Consider the following 18,716-nt stretch of genomic DNA (forward strand, 5'->3'; position numbering starts at 1 on the left):
TAGCCCAAGAGTTGGCGGTGGGTGGTGATGACTAGCTGCCTTCCCTCTAGTCTTACACTACTAAATTAGGGACGGCTAGCACAGATAGCCCTCGAGTAGCTTTGTGCGAAATTCAAAAACAAACAAACAAACAAACAAGGAAGGGGATCTGGGGCATGCGACTGTTTCGAGCTAAAAATATGCAAATACTTCATCAAAACATGCAGACTATGTAAAAAAACGCTAAATATGATACGCAGATGCGCCACTATTATATGGTATGTTTGTGGGTGTGTGTGTGTTTTCTTATAGCAAAGTCACATCGGCCTTCTGCTGACAGTGTAAGACTAGAGGGAAGACAGCTAGTCATCACTTCCCACCGCGAACTCTTAGGCTACTCTTTTACAAATGAATAGTGGGATTGACCGTAACATTATAACACCCTCACGGCTAAAAGGGCGAGCATGACTCTCGGATTACGAGTCGCGCACCTTAGCCCACCTGGCCATGCCAGGCCTTTTTTTTGTTTTACAAATGAAGAAAACTAAAACCAAAACCACAGAGAGTATCGTGAATTTCATGAGACATTTACTTGAAAATCGTTAAAAAAACAAACTTAAATGAGGTTCAAAATTGCGCGTGTTTTTTTTAAAACAATGCAAGATTTAAAAAGACGCAATAAAAGTTATTGATTCTAGCTCTTACTGGTGACTTAAAATAATATCAAAACTTCAAATTGATTCATTATTTTTATTTCTTGCAAAAGTATAAGATTAATGTCATTTTCAATCCCTCCCATAATAGTTAGGTACCTAATTTGTACCGAAATGTCGGAAAAAAAAATAGTTGTTAGAGGAGACAAGTCCCCTATATCCTGCTCCCCCTAGGGTGTAAACTATTAATGGACTGTGTTATTTGTTTATCTCGCTTTCTTCAGGTCTTGCTCTTGCTAAGATCGATGTGTCGCCAGATCTTATCCACCGTACAAATACCATCTTATTTGATATGCCTATGTGCCAAACTCAGTCCCTCGAGGAAATTCTATTCCTGTTCGCTGTTACGTCACACGCATGCGCATTTTGATCATGGGTATGTTGAGACTGAGATGACTCAAGCTGTTTGCTGCGACTGTCTGTTTTGTGGAGCAAAGCATTGATACGCTTAACGACATTTGCTACACTTGTTTGCAGGACATAGTGACGTTTATAACTTACAGAATTTTCAACAATCTTCTGATCCGTGAAACACAACGTTTTACGACTCACAAGCATTTGTTACAATTAATACATATGGTTACTAGCGTTTGCCAAAACAGTCTAGTTTGTGAATCATATATATATTTTTTCAATTTACAGCGCATGCTTCAACTAATATTTGACAAAGCAAAGATATGATTATCAACGTATTCAACAAATGTCTGATTTTCGAGATGCAACGGTGTCACGAGTGAAAGCGTTGTCAACAACTGATTGTTGAGACACACATTGATATTAATATCGGTGTTTGTTATACACAGTCATATAAAAGGGATTCTAAATATGCAAACCAGAAATTTACGTGACAAATACAGACGAAAAAATAATCAGCAGTGGAACGGAATGTATCAGAATTATATGTTGATATTGTTTGATTGTTCGTAGATTGTGTGATATCATCTAAAATTGATAGCTTTTGGAAGAGGTTTACAATAGTTCATTGAGACGAAAAATAGTAATACACTCAGATCATAAAGATGAGTTTAAATCGAGGATACTGGGGCAGTGGGAGGATCCAGAAAGTGAGCTACAACTATCCCTATTTTAGCTGTAGTGAGCAAACCGCGATGTCTTGTAACATATGATATCCATACATACAAAGGTCAGTGGTAAAACAAGTGCATGTACCACAAGCGACAGTAAACAGTATAAAGAAGAAGGACCACCATCTGGAAAAGTGACCATGTCACATGCGCATAAGTTGCTTCTACACAATTTTCGTGTACTTCAAGTAGCTGGAAAATGAAACGAATATTCAAGCTGTTTCATAAGAAGACATAACAGTGAAGTGGTCAGACCAGTATTTGTGGATTTCTGAGAAATTGGACTATTGAAACGGACGCTGGGAAGCTATCGTCCTTGTACATTATATGATTTATGGAAAGTCTACAGAGAGCAGTGGCGTACTTTGAACGTGACAGTCTTATGACGGCGCGACCTTTTGTAAAGAAAACTACATTGTAGGGCTAGTTTCAACACTGAGCACAAGCGGAAGTGGTGGCATAGACTGTAACGACGTGGTGAATCCAAAATGGTTTTGATGTAACACATGAAACTTCTATCTGGTATATGGGGTAGAACATCGGTATGGAACGATGTTGCTACAACCGTCTGAGTTGTGAGAAAAATACATTTTCAGTTACTTCAGTCACAGTGCCACGAACATATATTTTTTAACACTGCTAAAACTGGTGATTCTCTGTAATTTTATTTAGTAATGAAAACAAAATAGAGTTTCCTAATAAATCTAAAACGATATACATTATTCAGAGATATCGTTATATGTTGCAGTCATCACAACAAGTCAAACACAGATGAATACGCCCTCTTCTTTTTTTTTTTCAACAACAAAATCGCAACGAAGAAACACTGAGATTTCGTTACTAAAAGGCTTGTTTCGCTTGAAAAGAACTTTTCAGACTTTCTGAAAAAGGAAAACTATACAATTAATGCAAACTAAGCAAATACACTGAGTAAAAATTTGTTTGCTTTGGTATATTTAAGTAACAAATTGTAACATAAAATGAAGCCATGGTGGTGGGTAGGTTTGAACACAAGGTGAGAAATTAAATACATTTCACGAGCACAATCACACAATGATTTCAAAACCGACTTTTTTTTTTTTATATACAACGGACAATAATTATTATTCTTATATCAGCCACTAGATGGCTTGCACAGAACATTAACCCAAAACCAAGTTATTTCCTGTATATTTATTATGCACAGGAACTGTACGGTGGACACGAAAAAGATAATTGAAACAAAGTGACTAAACTGTACTCAAATTTTATCGAATAATCATATATTTATGTCCAAAATAATTACGATATTAGGTCTATCCATCAGTCAGTTAACAATATTTCAAAATTGCAATTCGATAACTGTGGACTATTTGATACTTCAGGTGCGGAACAATAAACCCTTGGCGTGTTTTCAATGAGCCAATTGTCATGTTTTCTATTTTTTCTCTTTACTACACGTCGTTTCATATATGTTTAGACACTCGTCGCATATCGATTTATCAGTTAACGTCTATACATATCTTAATATGGACAAGCAAGAACGGTTTTTCTTGCCCGTTTTCTACGAACTATTTTTTTAACTCGTAGTATTGGAAAGAGCTGTTTAAACAACGTCTGCGCAAGATATGTCAAGATATTTCCCTTTTGAGACATATTTAAACACTGATTACATATATTTCTTAAATACCTATATTTCATACCATCCGCATGTAGTTTACAATGATATTTCCTTGAAGCCAAGGTTGTTCTGTATCACACGAGATGGCGGGAAAGTAAACATCTTGTCCTCTTCTATCAAGCTCATGTAGGGCAGCTGCAAAGAGCTTGACCGCGTCGTACATCAGCGCCACCTCAGTCTTTTGGTTCAAAAGAGAACAAAACAAAATTTTAACTTGAAAAACAATTTCTCAGAAATCAAAGTACTGATCTACGAAAATAGCAAAAAAAGCCAAACACAACAACAACAAAACGTTCACCTTCTATTACACAACAATATTACAAATAGATACATTTATTTCAAATATAGTTTATCATCATGTTATCTCTCAGGTCCCAATGATTATAAAGCTATCTATTTCAAGCAATTACAATTAAACATCTTATTATACGTAATTTTTTGCACATATATTATAGATATATAAAACAATAGGTGAGACGTATCTTCAGTTTGTTTAAATAAAGGTTAAGAATATTTTTCATGAAATGCAGTACTAAAATATTCTAAATTAAAAAAATGCACTGGTGAAAACATACTAAATCAAACAAGACTTGGAACGGATTTATCACAATTTATCCAAGTTTAGTACAGTTATGAAAACCTATACAGTCGTAACCTAAATACACACAGAGATGGATTGGATCGTTGGAACGCACAGAAAATTACAAGATGGGTCTGGAGTGCATCACCCTTGTCGTACCAAACAGCAATATAGAGGATTACAGAAATTAAATAGTCCGGCATGGTTAGGGCGTTCGATTCACAATCTGAGGGTCGTGGGTTTGAATCCCCGTCACACCAAACATGCTCGTCCTTTCAGCCACGGGGTCGTTATAACGTGCAGTCAATCCCACTGTTCCTTTGTAAAAGAGTAGCCCAAGAGTTGGCGGTGAATGGTGATGACTAGCTTCCTTCCCTATAGTCTTACACTGCTAAATTAGGGACGGCTAGCGCAGATAGCCATCGTTTAGCTTTGCGCGAAATTGTAAAACAAACAAACAGAACATAAATTAAACTACTGCGCGAAAGGTATTTAACGCTTGCCACATTATTTGTGTTTCAGAAGATTGACATGAAACTATAAATTTTTACGACACTGCTGTAAAAATAACCATTTCAATATATTTCAGTGAAAAGTCTCTGTAGAAAATATATAGATATGTGTGTGTGTCTTTCGTTTGGTTTGTTTTTCTTATAGCAAAGCCACATCGGGCTATCTGCTGAGTCTACCGAGAGGAATCATACCCCTGATTTGAGCGTTGTAAATGCGTAGACTTACCGCTGTACTAGTGCGGGACTTTTCGTTTGGTAGAAGTAAAGATAGTATACTATTTTCAAAAACGTTCTTCCTCTTTTTGTATTATAGGACACACATCTAGGCACTACAAAGTACTTTGAAAAATAAAGTTTTACTTGGAATATTTGCCAACACTCTGAAAAAAACCTTAAACATCTGAAATCTCAAAGTAACTCTATAAGTAGATAAGGCAATAAAAAACTGAAACTGGTGGAGGACAATGAACAACAGCCACGTATAGAGGGCATTACAAAGCAGCAATGGATAGAGGACATCAAATAGTATCAATGTGTAAGGAACAATAAACAACAGCCACGTATAGAGGGCATTACAAAGTAGCAATGGATAGAGGACATCAAATAGTACCAATGTGTAAGGGACAATGAACAACAGCCACGTGTAGAGGGCATTACAAAGTAGCAATGGATAGAGGACATCAAATAGTATCAATGTGTAAGGAACAATGAACAGCAGCCACGTGTAGAGGGCATTACAAAGTAACAATGGATAGAGGACATCAAATAGTATCAATGTGTAAGGGACAATGAACAACAGCCACGTGTAGAGGGCATTACAAAGTAGCAATGGATAGAGGACATCAAATAGTACCAATGTGTAAGGGACAATGAACAACAGCCACGTGTAGAGGGCATTACAAAGTAACAATGGATAGAGGACATCAAATAGTATCAATGTGTAAGGGACAATGAACAACAGCCACGTGTAGAGGGCATTACAAAGTAGTAACAATGGATAGAGGACATCAAATAGTACCAATGTGTAAGGGACAATGAACAACAGCCACGTGTAGAGGATAACAAAATAGCAACAACGAATAAAGAGCAAGAAACAGCTACCACGTATGTAGGGAAACAAAGAGCAGCAATGAGTAAAGGGGCAACTAACAGCAACAATGTGTAGAGAACAATGATTTGTTTGTTTGTTTTGAATTTCGCTCAAAGCTACACGAGAGCTATCTGTGCTAGCCATCCTTAATTTAGCAGTGTAAGACTAGAGGGAAGGCAGCTAGTCATCACCACCCACCGCCAACTCTTGAGCTACTCTTTTACCAACGAATAGTGGGATTGACCGTCACATTATAACGCCCCCACGGTTGAAAGGGCGAGTATGTTTGGTGTAACGGGGATTCGAACCCGCGACCCTCAGATTACGAGCCGGGGCAGAGGTCAATGAACAGCAGCTATTAGTATGGAACAAGTAGTGGCAGCCCCCAAAAAAAACAACAAACAAAAAAAAAACAACAACAACAAAAAACAATAAATATCCAGCGGTTTAGAGGTAATCAATGTGGTATTTTTAGGTTTTATTTACTCATCCCAGCAAATCTACATTTATATAGGTTTGAAGGACTGTTATGGCAAAGCAAGATTACAATCAGTTATATTTGACAAAAGACAGTAATATTAATTGTTGTGTTTTAAACATTGCATTCTTTACTCAGTTACTAACGCTTTTTCCCGAGAAGCTTAACGTTTAGTGGTATTTATTATCCTCCATTTCTCTTGTCAACAGCAAAACTCATTAGACCGGCTGGAATACAACAAATAGTGTAATTGTCGGAACGCTATTTGTGCAAGTTATTTGTTAGAAGAATTACAATTGTTATAGTTAAACGCATTTTACTGGAGAAGTGTAATTACAGATGACCGCATCAGACTTATTGTGTTGTTGATAAACTGCATTCTTTATTCGGTTCTTTGGAGTTTAATTCTGTCTAATAATGTGTTTGCACAAATGTCTTCTTGAAAGTCCTTATAGTTTTCTTATAGCAAAGCCACAATGGGCTATTTCTTATGTCCATTGTTGGGAATCGAGCTCCCGGTTTTGCCCCAAAGTACGGGATAAAGAATCCAGTACTTCAATAATACAATAACAAGTTTGATATCATTGTTTTTTGACAAATACAATCGAATGAAATGTATTATTGACGCTACTAAGTTAAAACTCAAAGACAAATGGGGGAATCAGTGATATATTGGATTTTTTTAAATGTTTATTTTTAGTTCTTAAAGATTAAGTTGTTAACAATAACAGCAATGAATTAAGTGAGAATAAAGATTAAGTTGTTAACAATATCAGCAATGAATTAAGTGAGAATAAAGATTAAGTTGTTAACAATAACAGCAATGAATTAAGTGAGAATAAAGATTAAGTATTAACAATAATAGCAATGAATTAAGTGAGAATAAAGATTAAGTTGTTAACAATAACAGCAATGAATTAAGTGACAATAAAGATTAAATTGTTAACAATAACAGCAATGAATTAAGTGAGAATAAAGATTAAGTATTAACAATAATAGCAATGAATTAAGTGAGAATAAAGATTAAATTGTTAACAATAACAGCAATGAATTAAGTGAGAATAAAGATTAAGTTGTTAACAATAACAACAATGAGCAATGAATTAAGTGAGAATAAAGATTAAGTTGTTAACAATAACAACAATGAATTAAGTGAGAATAAAGATTAAGTTGTTAACAATAACAGCAATGAATTAAGTGAGAATAAAGATTAAGTATTAACAATAATAGCAATGAATTGAGAATAAAGTGAGAATAAGTTGTTAAGATAACAGCAATGAATTAAGTGAGAATAAAGATTAAGTTGTTAACAATAAAGCAATGAATTAAGTGAGAATAAAGATTAAGTTGTTAACAATAACAGCAATGAATTAAGTGAGAATAAAGATTAAGTTGTTAACAATAACAGCAATGAATTAAGTGAGAATAAAGATTAAGTTGTTAACAATAACAGCAAATGAATTAAGTGAGAATAAAGATTAAGTTGTTAACAATAACAGCAATGAATTAAGTGAGAATAAAGATTAAGTTGTTAACAATAACAGCAATGAATTAAGTGAGAATAAAGATTAAGTTGTTAACAATAACAGCAATGAATTAAGTGAGAATAAAGATTAAGTTGTTAACAATAACAGCAATGAATTAAGTGAGAATAAAGATTAAGTTGTTAACAATAACAATAACAGCAATGAATTAAGTGAGAATAAAGATTAAGTTGTTAACAATAACAGCAATGAATTAAGTGAGAATAAAGATTAAGTTGTTAACAATAACAGCAATGAATTAAGTGAGAATAAAGATTAAGTTGTTAACAATAACAGCAATGAATTAAGTGAGAATAAAGATTAAGTTGTTAACAATAACAGCAATGAATTAAGTGAGAATAAAGATTAAGTTGTTAACAATAAGAATAAAGATTAAAGCAATGAATTAAGTGAGAATAAAGATTAAATTGTTAACAATAACAGCAATGAATTAAGTGAGAATAAAGATTAAGTTGTTAACAATAACAGCAATGAATTAAGTGAGAATAAAGATTAAGTTGTTAACAATAACAATAACAACAATGAATTAAGTGAGAATAAAGATTAAGTTGTTAACAATAACAACAATGAATTAAGTGAGAATAAAGATTAAGTTGTTAACAATAACAACAATGAATTAAGTGAGAATAAAGATTAAGTTGTTAACAATAACAGCAATGAATTAAGTGAGAATAAAGATTAAGTTGTTAACAATAACAGCAATGAATTAAGTGAGAATAAAGATTAAGTTGTTAACAATAACAGCAATGAATTAAGTGAGAATAAAGATTAAGTTGTTAACAATAACAACAATGAATTAAGTGAGAATAAAGATTAAGTTATTTAACAATTGTTAACAATAACAATGAATTAAGTGAGAATAAAGATTAAGTTGTTAACAATAACAACAATGAATTAAGTGAGAATAAAGATTAAGTTGTTAACAATAACAGCAATGAATTAAGTGAGAATAAAGATTAAGTTGTTAACAATAACAGCAATGAATTAAGTGAGAATAAAGATTAAGTTGTTAACAATAACAGTGTTAACAATGAATTAAGTGAGAATAAAGATTAAGTTGTTAACAATAACAGCAATGAATTAAGTGAGAATAAAGATTAAGTTGTTAACAATAACAGCAATGAATTAAGTGAGAATAAAGATTAAGTTGTTAACAATAACAGCAATGAATTAAGTGAGAATAAAGATTAAGTTGTTAACAATAACAGCAATGAATTAAGTGAGAATAAAGATTAAGTTGTTAACAATAACAGCAATGAATTAAGTGAGAATAAAGATTAAGTTGTTAACAATAACAGCAATGAATTAAGTGAGAATAAAGATTAAGTTGTTAACAATAACAGCAATGAATTAAGTGAGAATAAAGATTAAGTTGTTAACAATAACAGCAATGAATTAAGTGAGAATAAAGATTAAGTTGTTGTTAACAATAACAATAAACAATGAATTAAGTGAGAATAAAGATTAAGTTGTTAACAATAACAGCAATGAATTAAGTGAGAATAAAGATTAAGTTGTTAACAATAACAGCAATGAATTAAGTGAGAATAAAGATTAAGTTGTTAACAATAACAATGAATTAAGTGAGAATAAAGATGTGAGAATAAAGATTAAGTTGTTAACAATAACAGCAATGAATTAAGTGAGAATAAAGATTGTTAACAATAACAGCAATGAATTAAGTGAGAATAACAGCAATGAATTAAGTGAGAATAAATATTAAATTGTTAACAATAACAGCAATGAATTAAGTGAGAATAAAGATTAAGTTGTTAACAATAACAGCAATGAATTAAGTGAGAATAAAGATTAAGTTGTTAACAATAACAGCAATGAATTAAGTGAGAATAAAGATTAAGTTGTTAACAATAACAACAATGAATTAAGTGAGAATAAAGATTAAGTTGTTAACAATAACAACAATGAATTAAGTGAGAATAAAGATTAAGTTGTTAACAATAACAGCAATGAATTAAGTGAGAATAAAGATTAAGTTGTTAACAATAACAACAATGAATTAAGTGAGAATAAAGATTAAGTTGTTAACAATAACAACAATGAATTAAGTGAGAATAAAGATTAAGCAATGAATTGTTAACAATAACAATGAATGAATAAAATTAAGTTGTTAACAATGAGAATTAAGTGAGAATAAAGATTAAGTTGTTAACAATAACAACAATGAATTAAGTGAGAATAAAGATTAAGTTGTTAACAATAACAACAATGAATTAAGTGAGAATAAAGATTAAGTTGTTAACAATAACAGCAATGAATTAAGTGAGAATAAAGATTAAGTTGTTAACAATAACAACAATGAATTAAGTGAGAATAAAGATTAAGTTGTTAACAATAACAACAATGAATTAAGTGAGAATAAAGATTAAGTTGTTAACAATAAATAATGAATTAAGTGAGAATAAAGATTAAGTTGTTAACAATAACAGCAATGAATTAAGTGAGAATAAAGATTAAGTTGTTAACAATAACAAGCAATGAATTAAGTGAGAATAAAGATTAAGTTGTTAACAATAACAACAATGAATTAAGTGAGAATAAAGATTAAGTTGTTAACAATAACAACAATGAATTAAGTGAGAATAAAGATTAAGTTGTTAACAATAACAACAATGAATTAAGTGAGAATAAAGATTAAGTATTAACAATAATAGCAATGAATTAAGTGAGAATAAAGATTAAGTTGTTAACAATAACAACAATGAATTAAGTGAGAATAAAGATTAAGTTGTTAACAATAACAACAATGAATTAAGTGAGAATAAAGATTAAGTTGTTAACAATAACAACAATGAATTAAGTGAGAATAAAGATTAAGTTGTTAACAATAACAACAATGAATTAAGTGAGAATAAAGATTAAGTTGTTAACAATAACAACAATGAATTAAGTGAGAATAAAGATTAAGTTGTTAACAATAACAACAATGAATTAAGTGAGAATAAAGATTAAGTTGTTAACAATAACAACAATGAATTAAGTGAGAATAAAGATTAAGTTGTTAACAATAACAACAATGAATTAAGTGAGAATAAAGATTAAGTTGTTAACAATAACAACAATGAATTAAGTGAGAATAAAGATTAATTAATGAATTGAATTAACAATAAACAACAATGAATTAAGTGAGAATAAAGATTAAGTTGTTAACAATAACAACAATGAATTAAGTGAGAATAAAGATTAAGTTGTTAACAATAACAATAAATTAACAATGAATTAAGTGAGAATAAAGATTAAGTTGTTAACAATAACAACAATGAATTAAGTGAGAATAAAGATTAAGTTGTTAACAATAACAACAATGAATTAAGTGAGAATAAAGATTAAGTTGTTAACAATAACAACAATGAATTAAGTGAGAATAAAGATTAAGTTGTTAACAATAACAACAATGAATTAAGTGAGAATAAAGATTAAGTTGTTAACAATAACAACAATGAATTAAGTGAGAATAAAGATTAAGTTGTTAACAATAACAACAATGAATTAAGTGAGAATAAAGATTAAGTTGTTAACAATAACAACAATGAATTAAGTGAGAATAAAGATTAAGTTGTTAACAATAACAACAATGAATTAAGTGAGAATAAAGATTAAGTTGTTAACAATAACAACAATGAATTAAGTGAGAATAAAGATTAAGTTGTTAACAATAACAACAATGAATTAAGTGAGAATAAAGTTGTTAACAATTAATGAATTAAGTGAGAATAAAGATTAAGTTGTTAACAATAACAACAATGAATTAAGTGAGAATAAAGATTAAGTTGTTAACAATAACAACAATGAATTAAGTGAGAATAAAGATTAAGTTGTTAACAATAACAACAATGAATTAAGTGAGAATAAAGATTAAGTTGTTAACAATAACAACATACAATGAATTAAGTGAGAATAAAGATTAAGTTGTTAACAATAACAACAATGAATTAAGTGAGAATAAAGATTAAGTGTTAACAATAACAACAATGAAGAATTAAAGAATTAAGTTGTTAACAATAACAACAATGAATTAAGTGAGAATAAAGATTAAGTTGTTAACAATAACAACAATGAATTAAGTGAGAATAAAGATTAAGTTGTTAACAATAACAACAATGAATTAAGTGAGAATAAAGATTAAGTTGTTAACAATAACAACAATGAATTAAGTGAGAATAAAGATTAAGTTGTTAACAATAACAACAATGAATTAAGTGAGAATAAAGATTAAGTTGTTAACAATAACAACAATGAATTAAGTGAGAATAAAGATTAAGTTGTTAACAATAACAATGAATTAAACAATGAATTAACAATAACAACAATGAATAAGTGAGATTAAGTTGTTAACAATAACAACAATGAATTAAGTGAGAATAAAGATTAAGTTGTTAACAATAACAACAATGAATTAAGTGAGAATAAAGATTAAGTTGTTAACAATAACAACAATGAATTAAGTGAGAATAACAATAACAAAAGATTAAGATTAAGTTGTTAACAATAACAACAATGAATTAAGTGAGAATAAAGATTAAGTTGTTAACAATAACAACAATGAATTAAGTGAGAATAAAGATTAAGTTGTTAACAATAACAACAATGAATTAAGTGAGAATAAAGATTAAGTTGTTAACAATAACAACAATGAATTAAGTGAGAATAAAGATTAAGTTGTTAACAATAACAACAATGAATTAAGTGAGAATAAAGAGTTGTTAACAATAACAACAATGAATTAAGTGAGAATAAAGATTAAGTTGTTAACAATAACAACAATGAATTAAGTGAGAATAAAGAGTTGTTAACAATAAATGAATTAAGTGAGAATGATTAAGTTGTTAACAATAACAACAATGAATTAAGTGAGAATAAAGATTAAGTTGTTAACAATAACAACAATGAATTAGTGAGAATAAAGAGAATAAATGAATTAATGAGAATAAAGATTGTTAACAATAACAACAATGAATTAAGTGAGAATAAAGATTAAGTTGTTAACAATAACAACAATGAATTAAGTGAGAATAAAGATTAAGTTGTTAACAATAACAACAATGAATTAAGTGAGAATAAAGATTAAGTTGTTAACAATAACAAACAATGAATTAAGTGAGAATAAAGATTAAGTTGTTAACAATAACAACAATGAATTAAGTGAGAATAAAGATTAAGTTGTTAACAATAACAACAATGAATTAAGTGAGAATAAAGATTAAGTTGTTAACAATAACAACAATGAATTAAGTGAGAATAAAGATTAAGTTGTTAACAATAACAACAATGAATTAAGTGAGAATAAAGATTAAGTTGTTAACAATAACAACAATGAATTAAGTGAGAATAAAGATTAAGTTGTTAACAATAACAACAATGAATTAAGTGAGAATAAAGATTAAGTTGTTAACAATAACAACAATGAATTAAGTGAGAATAAAGATTAAGTTGTTAACAATAACAACAATGAATTAAGTGAGAATAACAAAAGATTAAGATTTGTTAACAATAACAACAATGAATTAAGTGAGAATAAAGATTAAGTTGTTAACAATAACAACAATGAATTAAGTGAGAATAAAGATTAAGTTGTTAACAATAACAACAATGAATTAAGTGAGAATAAAGATTAAGTTGTTAACAATAACAACAATGAATTAAGTGAGAATAAAGATTAAGTTGTTAACAATAACAACAATGAATTAAGTGAGAATAAAGATTAAGTTGTTAACAACAACAATGAATTAAGTGAGAATAAAGATTAAGTTGTTAACAATAACAACAATGAATTAAGTGAGAATAAAGATTAAGTTGTTAACAATAACAACAATGAATTAAGTGAGAATAAAGATTAAGTTGTTAACAATAACAACAATGAATTAAGTGAGAATAAAGATTAAGTTGTTAACAATAACAACAATGAATTAAGTGAGAATAAAGATTAAGTTGTTAACAATAACAACAATGAATTAAGTGAGAATAAAGATTAAGTTGTTAACAATAACAACAATGAATTAAGTGAGAATAAAGATTAAGTTGTTAACAATAACAACAATGAATTAAGTGAGAATAAAGATTAAGTTGTTAACAATAACAACAATGAATTAAGTGAGAATAAAGATTAAGTTGTTAACAATAACAACAATGAATTAAGTGAGAATAAAGATTAAGTTGTTAACAATAACAACAATGAATTAAGTGAGAATAAAGATTAAGTTGTTAACAATAACAACAATGAATTAAGTGAGAATAAAGATTAAGTTGTTAACAATAACAACAATGAATTAAGTGAGAATAAAGATTAAGTTGTTAACAATAACAACAATGAATTAAGTGAGAATAAAGATTAAGTTGTTAACAATAACAACAATGAATTAAGTGAGAATAAAGATAACAACAATGAATTAAGTGAGAATAAAGATTAAGTGAGAATAAAGATTGTTAACAATAACAACAATGAATTAAGTGAGAATAAAGATTAAGTTGTTAACAATAACAACAATGAATTAAGTGAGAATAAAGATTAAGTTGTTAACAATAACAACAATGAATTAAGTGAGAATAAAGATTAAGTTGTTAACAATAACAACAATGAATTAAGTGAGAATAAAGATTAAGTTGTTAACAATAACAACAATAACAACAATGAATTAAGTGAGAATAAAGATTAAGTTGTTAACAATAACAACAATGAATTAAGTGAGAATAAAGATTAAGTTGTTAACAATAACAACAATGAATTAAGTGAGAATAAAGATTAAGTTGTTAACAATAACAACAATGAATTAAGTGAGAATAAAGATTAAGTTGTTAACAATAACAACAATGAATTAAGTGAGAATAAAGATTAAGTTGTTAACAATAACAACAATGAATTAAGTGAGAATAAAGATTAAGTTGTTAACAATAACAACAATGAATTAAGTGAGAATACAAGAATTAAGTTGTTAACAATAACAACAATGAATTAAGTGAGAATAAAGATTAAGTTGTTAACAATAACAACAATGAATTAAGTGAGAATAAAGATTAAGTTGTTAACAATAACAACAATGAATTAAGTGAGAATAAAGATTAAGTTGTTAACAATAACAACAATGAATTAAGTGAGAATAAAGATTAAGTTGTTAACAATAACAACAATGAATTAAGTGAGAATAAAGATTAAGTTGTTAACAATAACAACAATGAATTAAGTGAGAATAAAGATTAAGTTGTTAACAATAACAACAATGAATTAAGTGAGAATAAAGATTAAGTTGTTAACAATAACAACAATGAATTAAGTGAGAATAAAGATTAAGTTGTTAACAATAACAACAATGAATTAAGTGAGAATAAAGATTAAGTTGTTAACAATAACAACAATGAATTAAGTGAGAATAAAGATTAAGTTGTTAACAATAACAACAATGAATTAAGTGAGAATAAAGATTAAGTTGTTAACAATAACAACAATGAATTAAGTGAGAATAAAGATTAAGTTGTTAACAATAACAACAATGAATTAAGTGAGAATAAAGATTAAGTTGTTAACAATAACAACAATGAATTAAGTGAGAATAAAGATTAAGTTGTTAACAATAACAACAATGAATTAAGTGAGAATAAAGATTAAGTTGTTAACAATAACAACAATGAATTAAGTGAGAATAAAGATTAAGTTGTTAACAATAACAACAATGAATTAAGTGAGAATAAAGATTAAGTTGTTAACAATAACAACAATGAATTAAGTGAGAATAAAGATTAAGTTGTTAACAATAACAACAATGAATTAAGTGAGAATAAAGATTAAGTTGTTAACAATAACAACAATGAATAAAGATTAAGTTGTTAACAATAACAACAATGAATTAAGTGAGAATAAAGATTAAGTTGTTAACAATAACAACAATGAATTAAGTGAGAATAAAGATTAAGTTGTTAACAATAACAACAATGAATTAAGTGAGAATAAAGATTAAGTTGTTAACAATAACAACAATGAATTAAGTGAGAATAAAGATTAAGTTGTTAACAATAACAACAATGAATTAAGTGAGAATAAAGATTAAGTTGTTAACAATAACAACAATGAATTAAGTGAGAATAAAGATTAAGTTGTTAACAATAACAACAATGAATTAAGTGAGAATAAAGATTAAGTTGTTAACAATAACAACAATGAATTAAGTGAGAATAAAGATTAAGTTGTTAACAATAACAACAATGAATTAAGTGAGAATAAAGATTAAGTTGTTAACAATAACAACAATGAATTAAGTGAGAATAAAGATTAAGTTGTTAACAATAACAACAATGAATTAAGTGAGAATAAAGATAAGTTGTTAACAATAACAACAATGAATTAAGTGAGAATAAAGATTAAGTTGTTAACAATAACAACAATGAATTAAGTGAGAATAAAGATTAAGTTGTTAACAATAACAACAATGAATTAAGTGAGAATAAAGATTAAGTTGTTAACAATAACAACAATGAATTAAGTGAGAATAAAGATTAAGTTGTTAACAATAACAACAATGAATTAAGTGAGAATAAAGATTAAGTTGTTAACAATAACAACAATGAATTAAGTGAGAATAAAGATTAAGTTGTTAACAATAACAACAATGAATTAAGTGAGAATAAAGATTAAGTTGTTAACAATAACAACAATGAATTAAGTGAGAATAAAGATTAAGTTGTTAACAATAACAACAATGAATTAAGTGAGAATAAAGATTAAGTTGTTAACAATAACAACAATGAATTAAGTGAGAATAAAGATTAAGTTGTTAACAATAACAACAATGAATTAAGTGAGAATAAAGATTAAGTTGTTAACAATAACAACAATGAATTAAGTGAGAATAAAGATTAAGTTGTTAACAATAACAACAATGAATTAAGTGAGAATAAAGATTAAGTTGTTAACAATAACAACAATGAATTAAGTGAGAATAAAGATTAAGTTGTTAACAATAACAACAATGAATTAAGTGAGAATAAAGATTAAGTTGTTAACAATAACAACAATGAATTAAGTGAGAATAAAGATTAAGTTGTTAACAATAACAACAATGAATTAAGTGAGAATAAAGATTAAGTTGTTAACAATAACAACAATGAATTAAGTGAGAATAAAGATTAAGTTGTTAACAATAACAACAATGAATTAAGTGAGAATAAAGATTAAGTTGTTAACAATAACAACAATGAATTAAGTGAGAATAAAGATTAAGTTGTTAACAATAACAACAATGAATTAAGTGAGAATAAAGAGATTAACAACAATTTAAGTGAGAATAAAGATTAAGTTGTTAACAATAACAACAATGAATTAAGTGAGAATAAAGATTAAGTTGTTAACAATGAATTAAGTGACAATGAATTAACAACAATGAAGTGAGAATAAAGATTAAGTTGTTAACAATAACAACAATGAATTAAGTGAGAATAAAGATTAAGTTGTTAACAATAACAACAATGAATTAAGTGAGAATAAAGATTAAGTTGTTAACAATAACAACAATGAATTAAGTGAGAATAAAGATTAAGTTGTTAACAATAACAACAATGAATTAAGTGAGAATAAAGATTAAGTTGTTAACAATAACAACAATGAATTAAGTGAGAATAAAGATTAAGTTGTTAACAATAACAACAATGAATTAAGTGAGAATAAAGATTAAGTTGTTAACAATAACAACAATGAATTAAGTGAGAATAAAGATTAAGTTGTTAACAATAACAACAATAAAATTAAGTGAGAATAAAGATTAAGATTGTTAACAATAACAACAATGAATTAAGTGAGAATAAAGATTAAGTTGTTAACAATAACAACAATGAATTAAGTGAGAATAAAGATTAAGTTGTTAACAATAACAACAATGAATTAAGTGAGAATAAAGATTAAGTTGTTAACAATAACAACAATGAATTAAGTGAGAATAAAGATTAAGTTGTTAACAATAACAACAATGAATTAAGTGAGAATAAAGATTAAGTTGTTAACAATAACAACAATGAATTAAAGAATAAAGAGTTAACAATAAAGATTAAGTGAGAATAAAGATTAAGTTGTTAACAATAACAACAATGAATTAAGTGAGAATAAAGATTAAGTTGTTAACAATAACAACAATGAATTAAGTGAGAATAAAGATTAAGTTGTTAACAATAACAACAATGAATTAAAGTAAAGAGAATGAATTAAAGAATAAAGAGTTGTTAACAATAACAACAATGAATTAAGTGAGAATAAAGATTAAGTGTTAACAATAACAACAATGAATTAAGTGAGAATAAAGATTAAGTTGTTAACAATAACAAGTGAGAATAAAATTAAGTGATGAATTAAGTGAGAATAAAGATTAAGTTGTTAACAATAACAACAATGAATTAAGTGAGAATAAAGATTAAGTTGTTAACAATAACAACAATGAATTAAGTGAGAATAAAGATTAAGTTGTTAACAATAACAAAAGTGAGAATAAAGATTAAGTTGTTAACAATAACAACAATGAATTAAGTGAGAATAAAGATTAAGTTGTTAACAATAACAACAATGAATTAAGTGAGAATAAAGATTAAGTTGTTAACAATAACAACAATGAATTAAGTGAGAATAAAGATTAAGTTGTTAACAATAACAACAATGAATTAAGTGAGAATAAAGATTAAGTTGTTAACAATAACAACAATGAATTAAGTGAGAATAAAGATTAAGTTGTTAACAATAACAACAATGAATTAAGTGAGAATAAAGATTAAGTTGTTAACAATAACAACAATGAATTAAGTGAGAATAAAGATTAAGTTGTTAACAATAACAACAATGAATTAAGTGAGAATAAAGATTAAGTTGTTAACAATAACAAAATGAATTAAGTGAGAATAAAGATTAAGTTGTTAACAATAACAACAATGAATTAAGTGAGAATAAAGATTAAGTTGTTAACAATAACAACAATGAATTAAGTGAGAATAAAGATTAAGTTGTTAACAATAACAACAATGAATTAAGTGAGAATAAAGATTAAGTTGTTAACAATAACAACAATGAATTAAGTGAGAATAAAGATTAA

At 27.6% G+C, this 18,716-nt stretch overlaps 1 protein-coding gene across 6 annotated transcripts in view; it reads right to left on the reverse strand.

Annotated features, from left to right (window-relative positions):
• LOC143223628 (glutamate receptor ionotropic, kainate 2-like) overlaps positions 1-18,716 on the reverse strand; it is a 97,095-nt gene that overhangs the window by 27,309 nt on the left and 51,070 nt on the right. For 5 of the 6 annotated variants that reach the window (XM_076451817.1, XM_076451818.1, XM_076451819.1 and 2 more), the window contains one exon: positions 3,460-3,615. The exons of the other annotated variant lie outside the window; for it this stretch is intronic. In XM_076451817.1, the coding sequence (XP_076307932.1) occupies positions 3,460-3,615 (156 nt within the window). The remainder of the gene's footprint in view (positions 1-3,459; positions 3,616-18,716) is intronic. 6 annotated transcript variants of the gene reach the window in all.

Source organism: Tachypleus tridentatus, chromosome 8, assembly GCF_004210375.1.
Source record: "Tachypleus tridentatus isolate NWPU-2018 chromosome 8, ASM421037v1, whole genome shotgun sequence".
In the NCBI taxonomy this organism is placed as follows: Eukaryota; Metazoa; Arthropoda; class Merostomata; order Xiphosura; family Limulidae; genus Tachypleus; species Tachypleus tridentatus.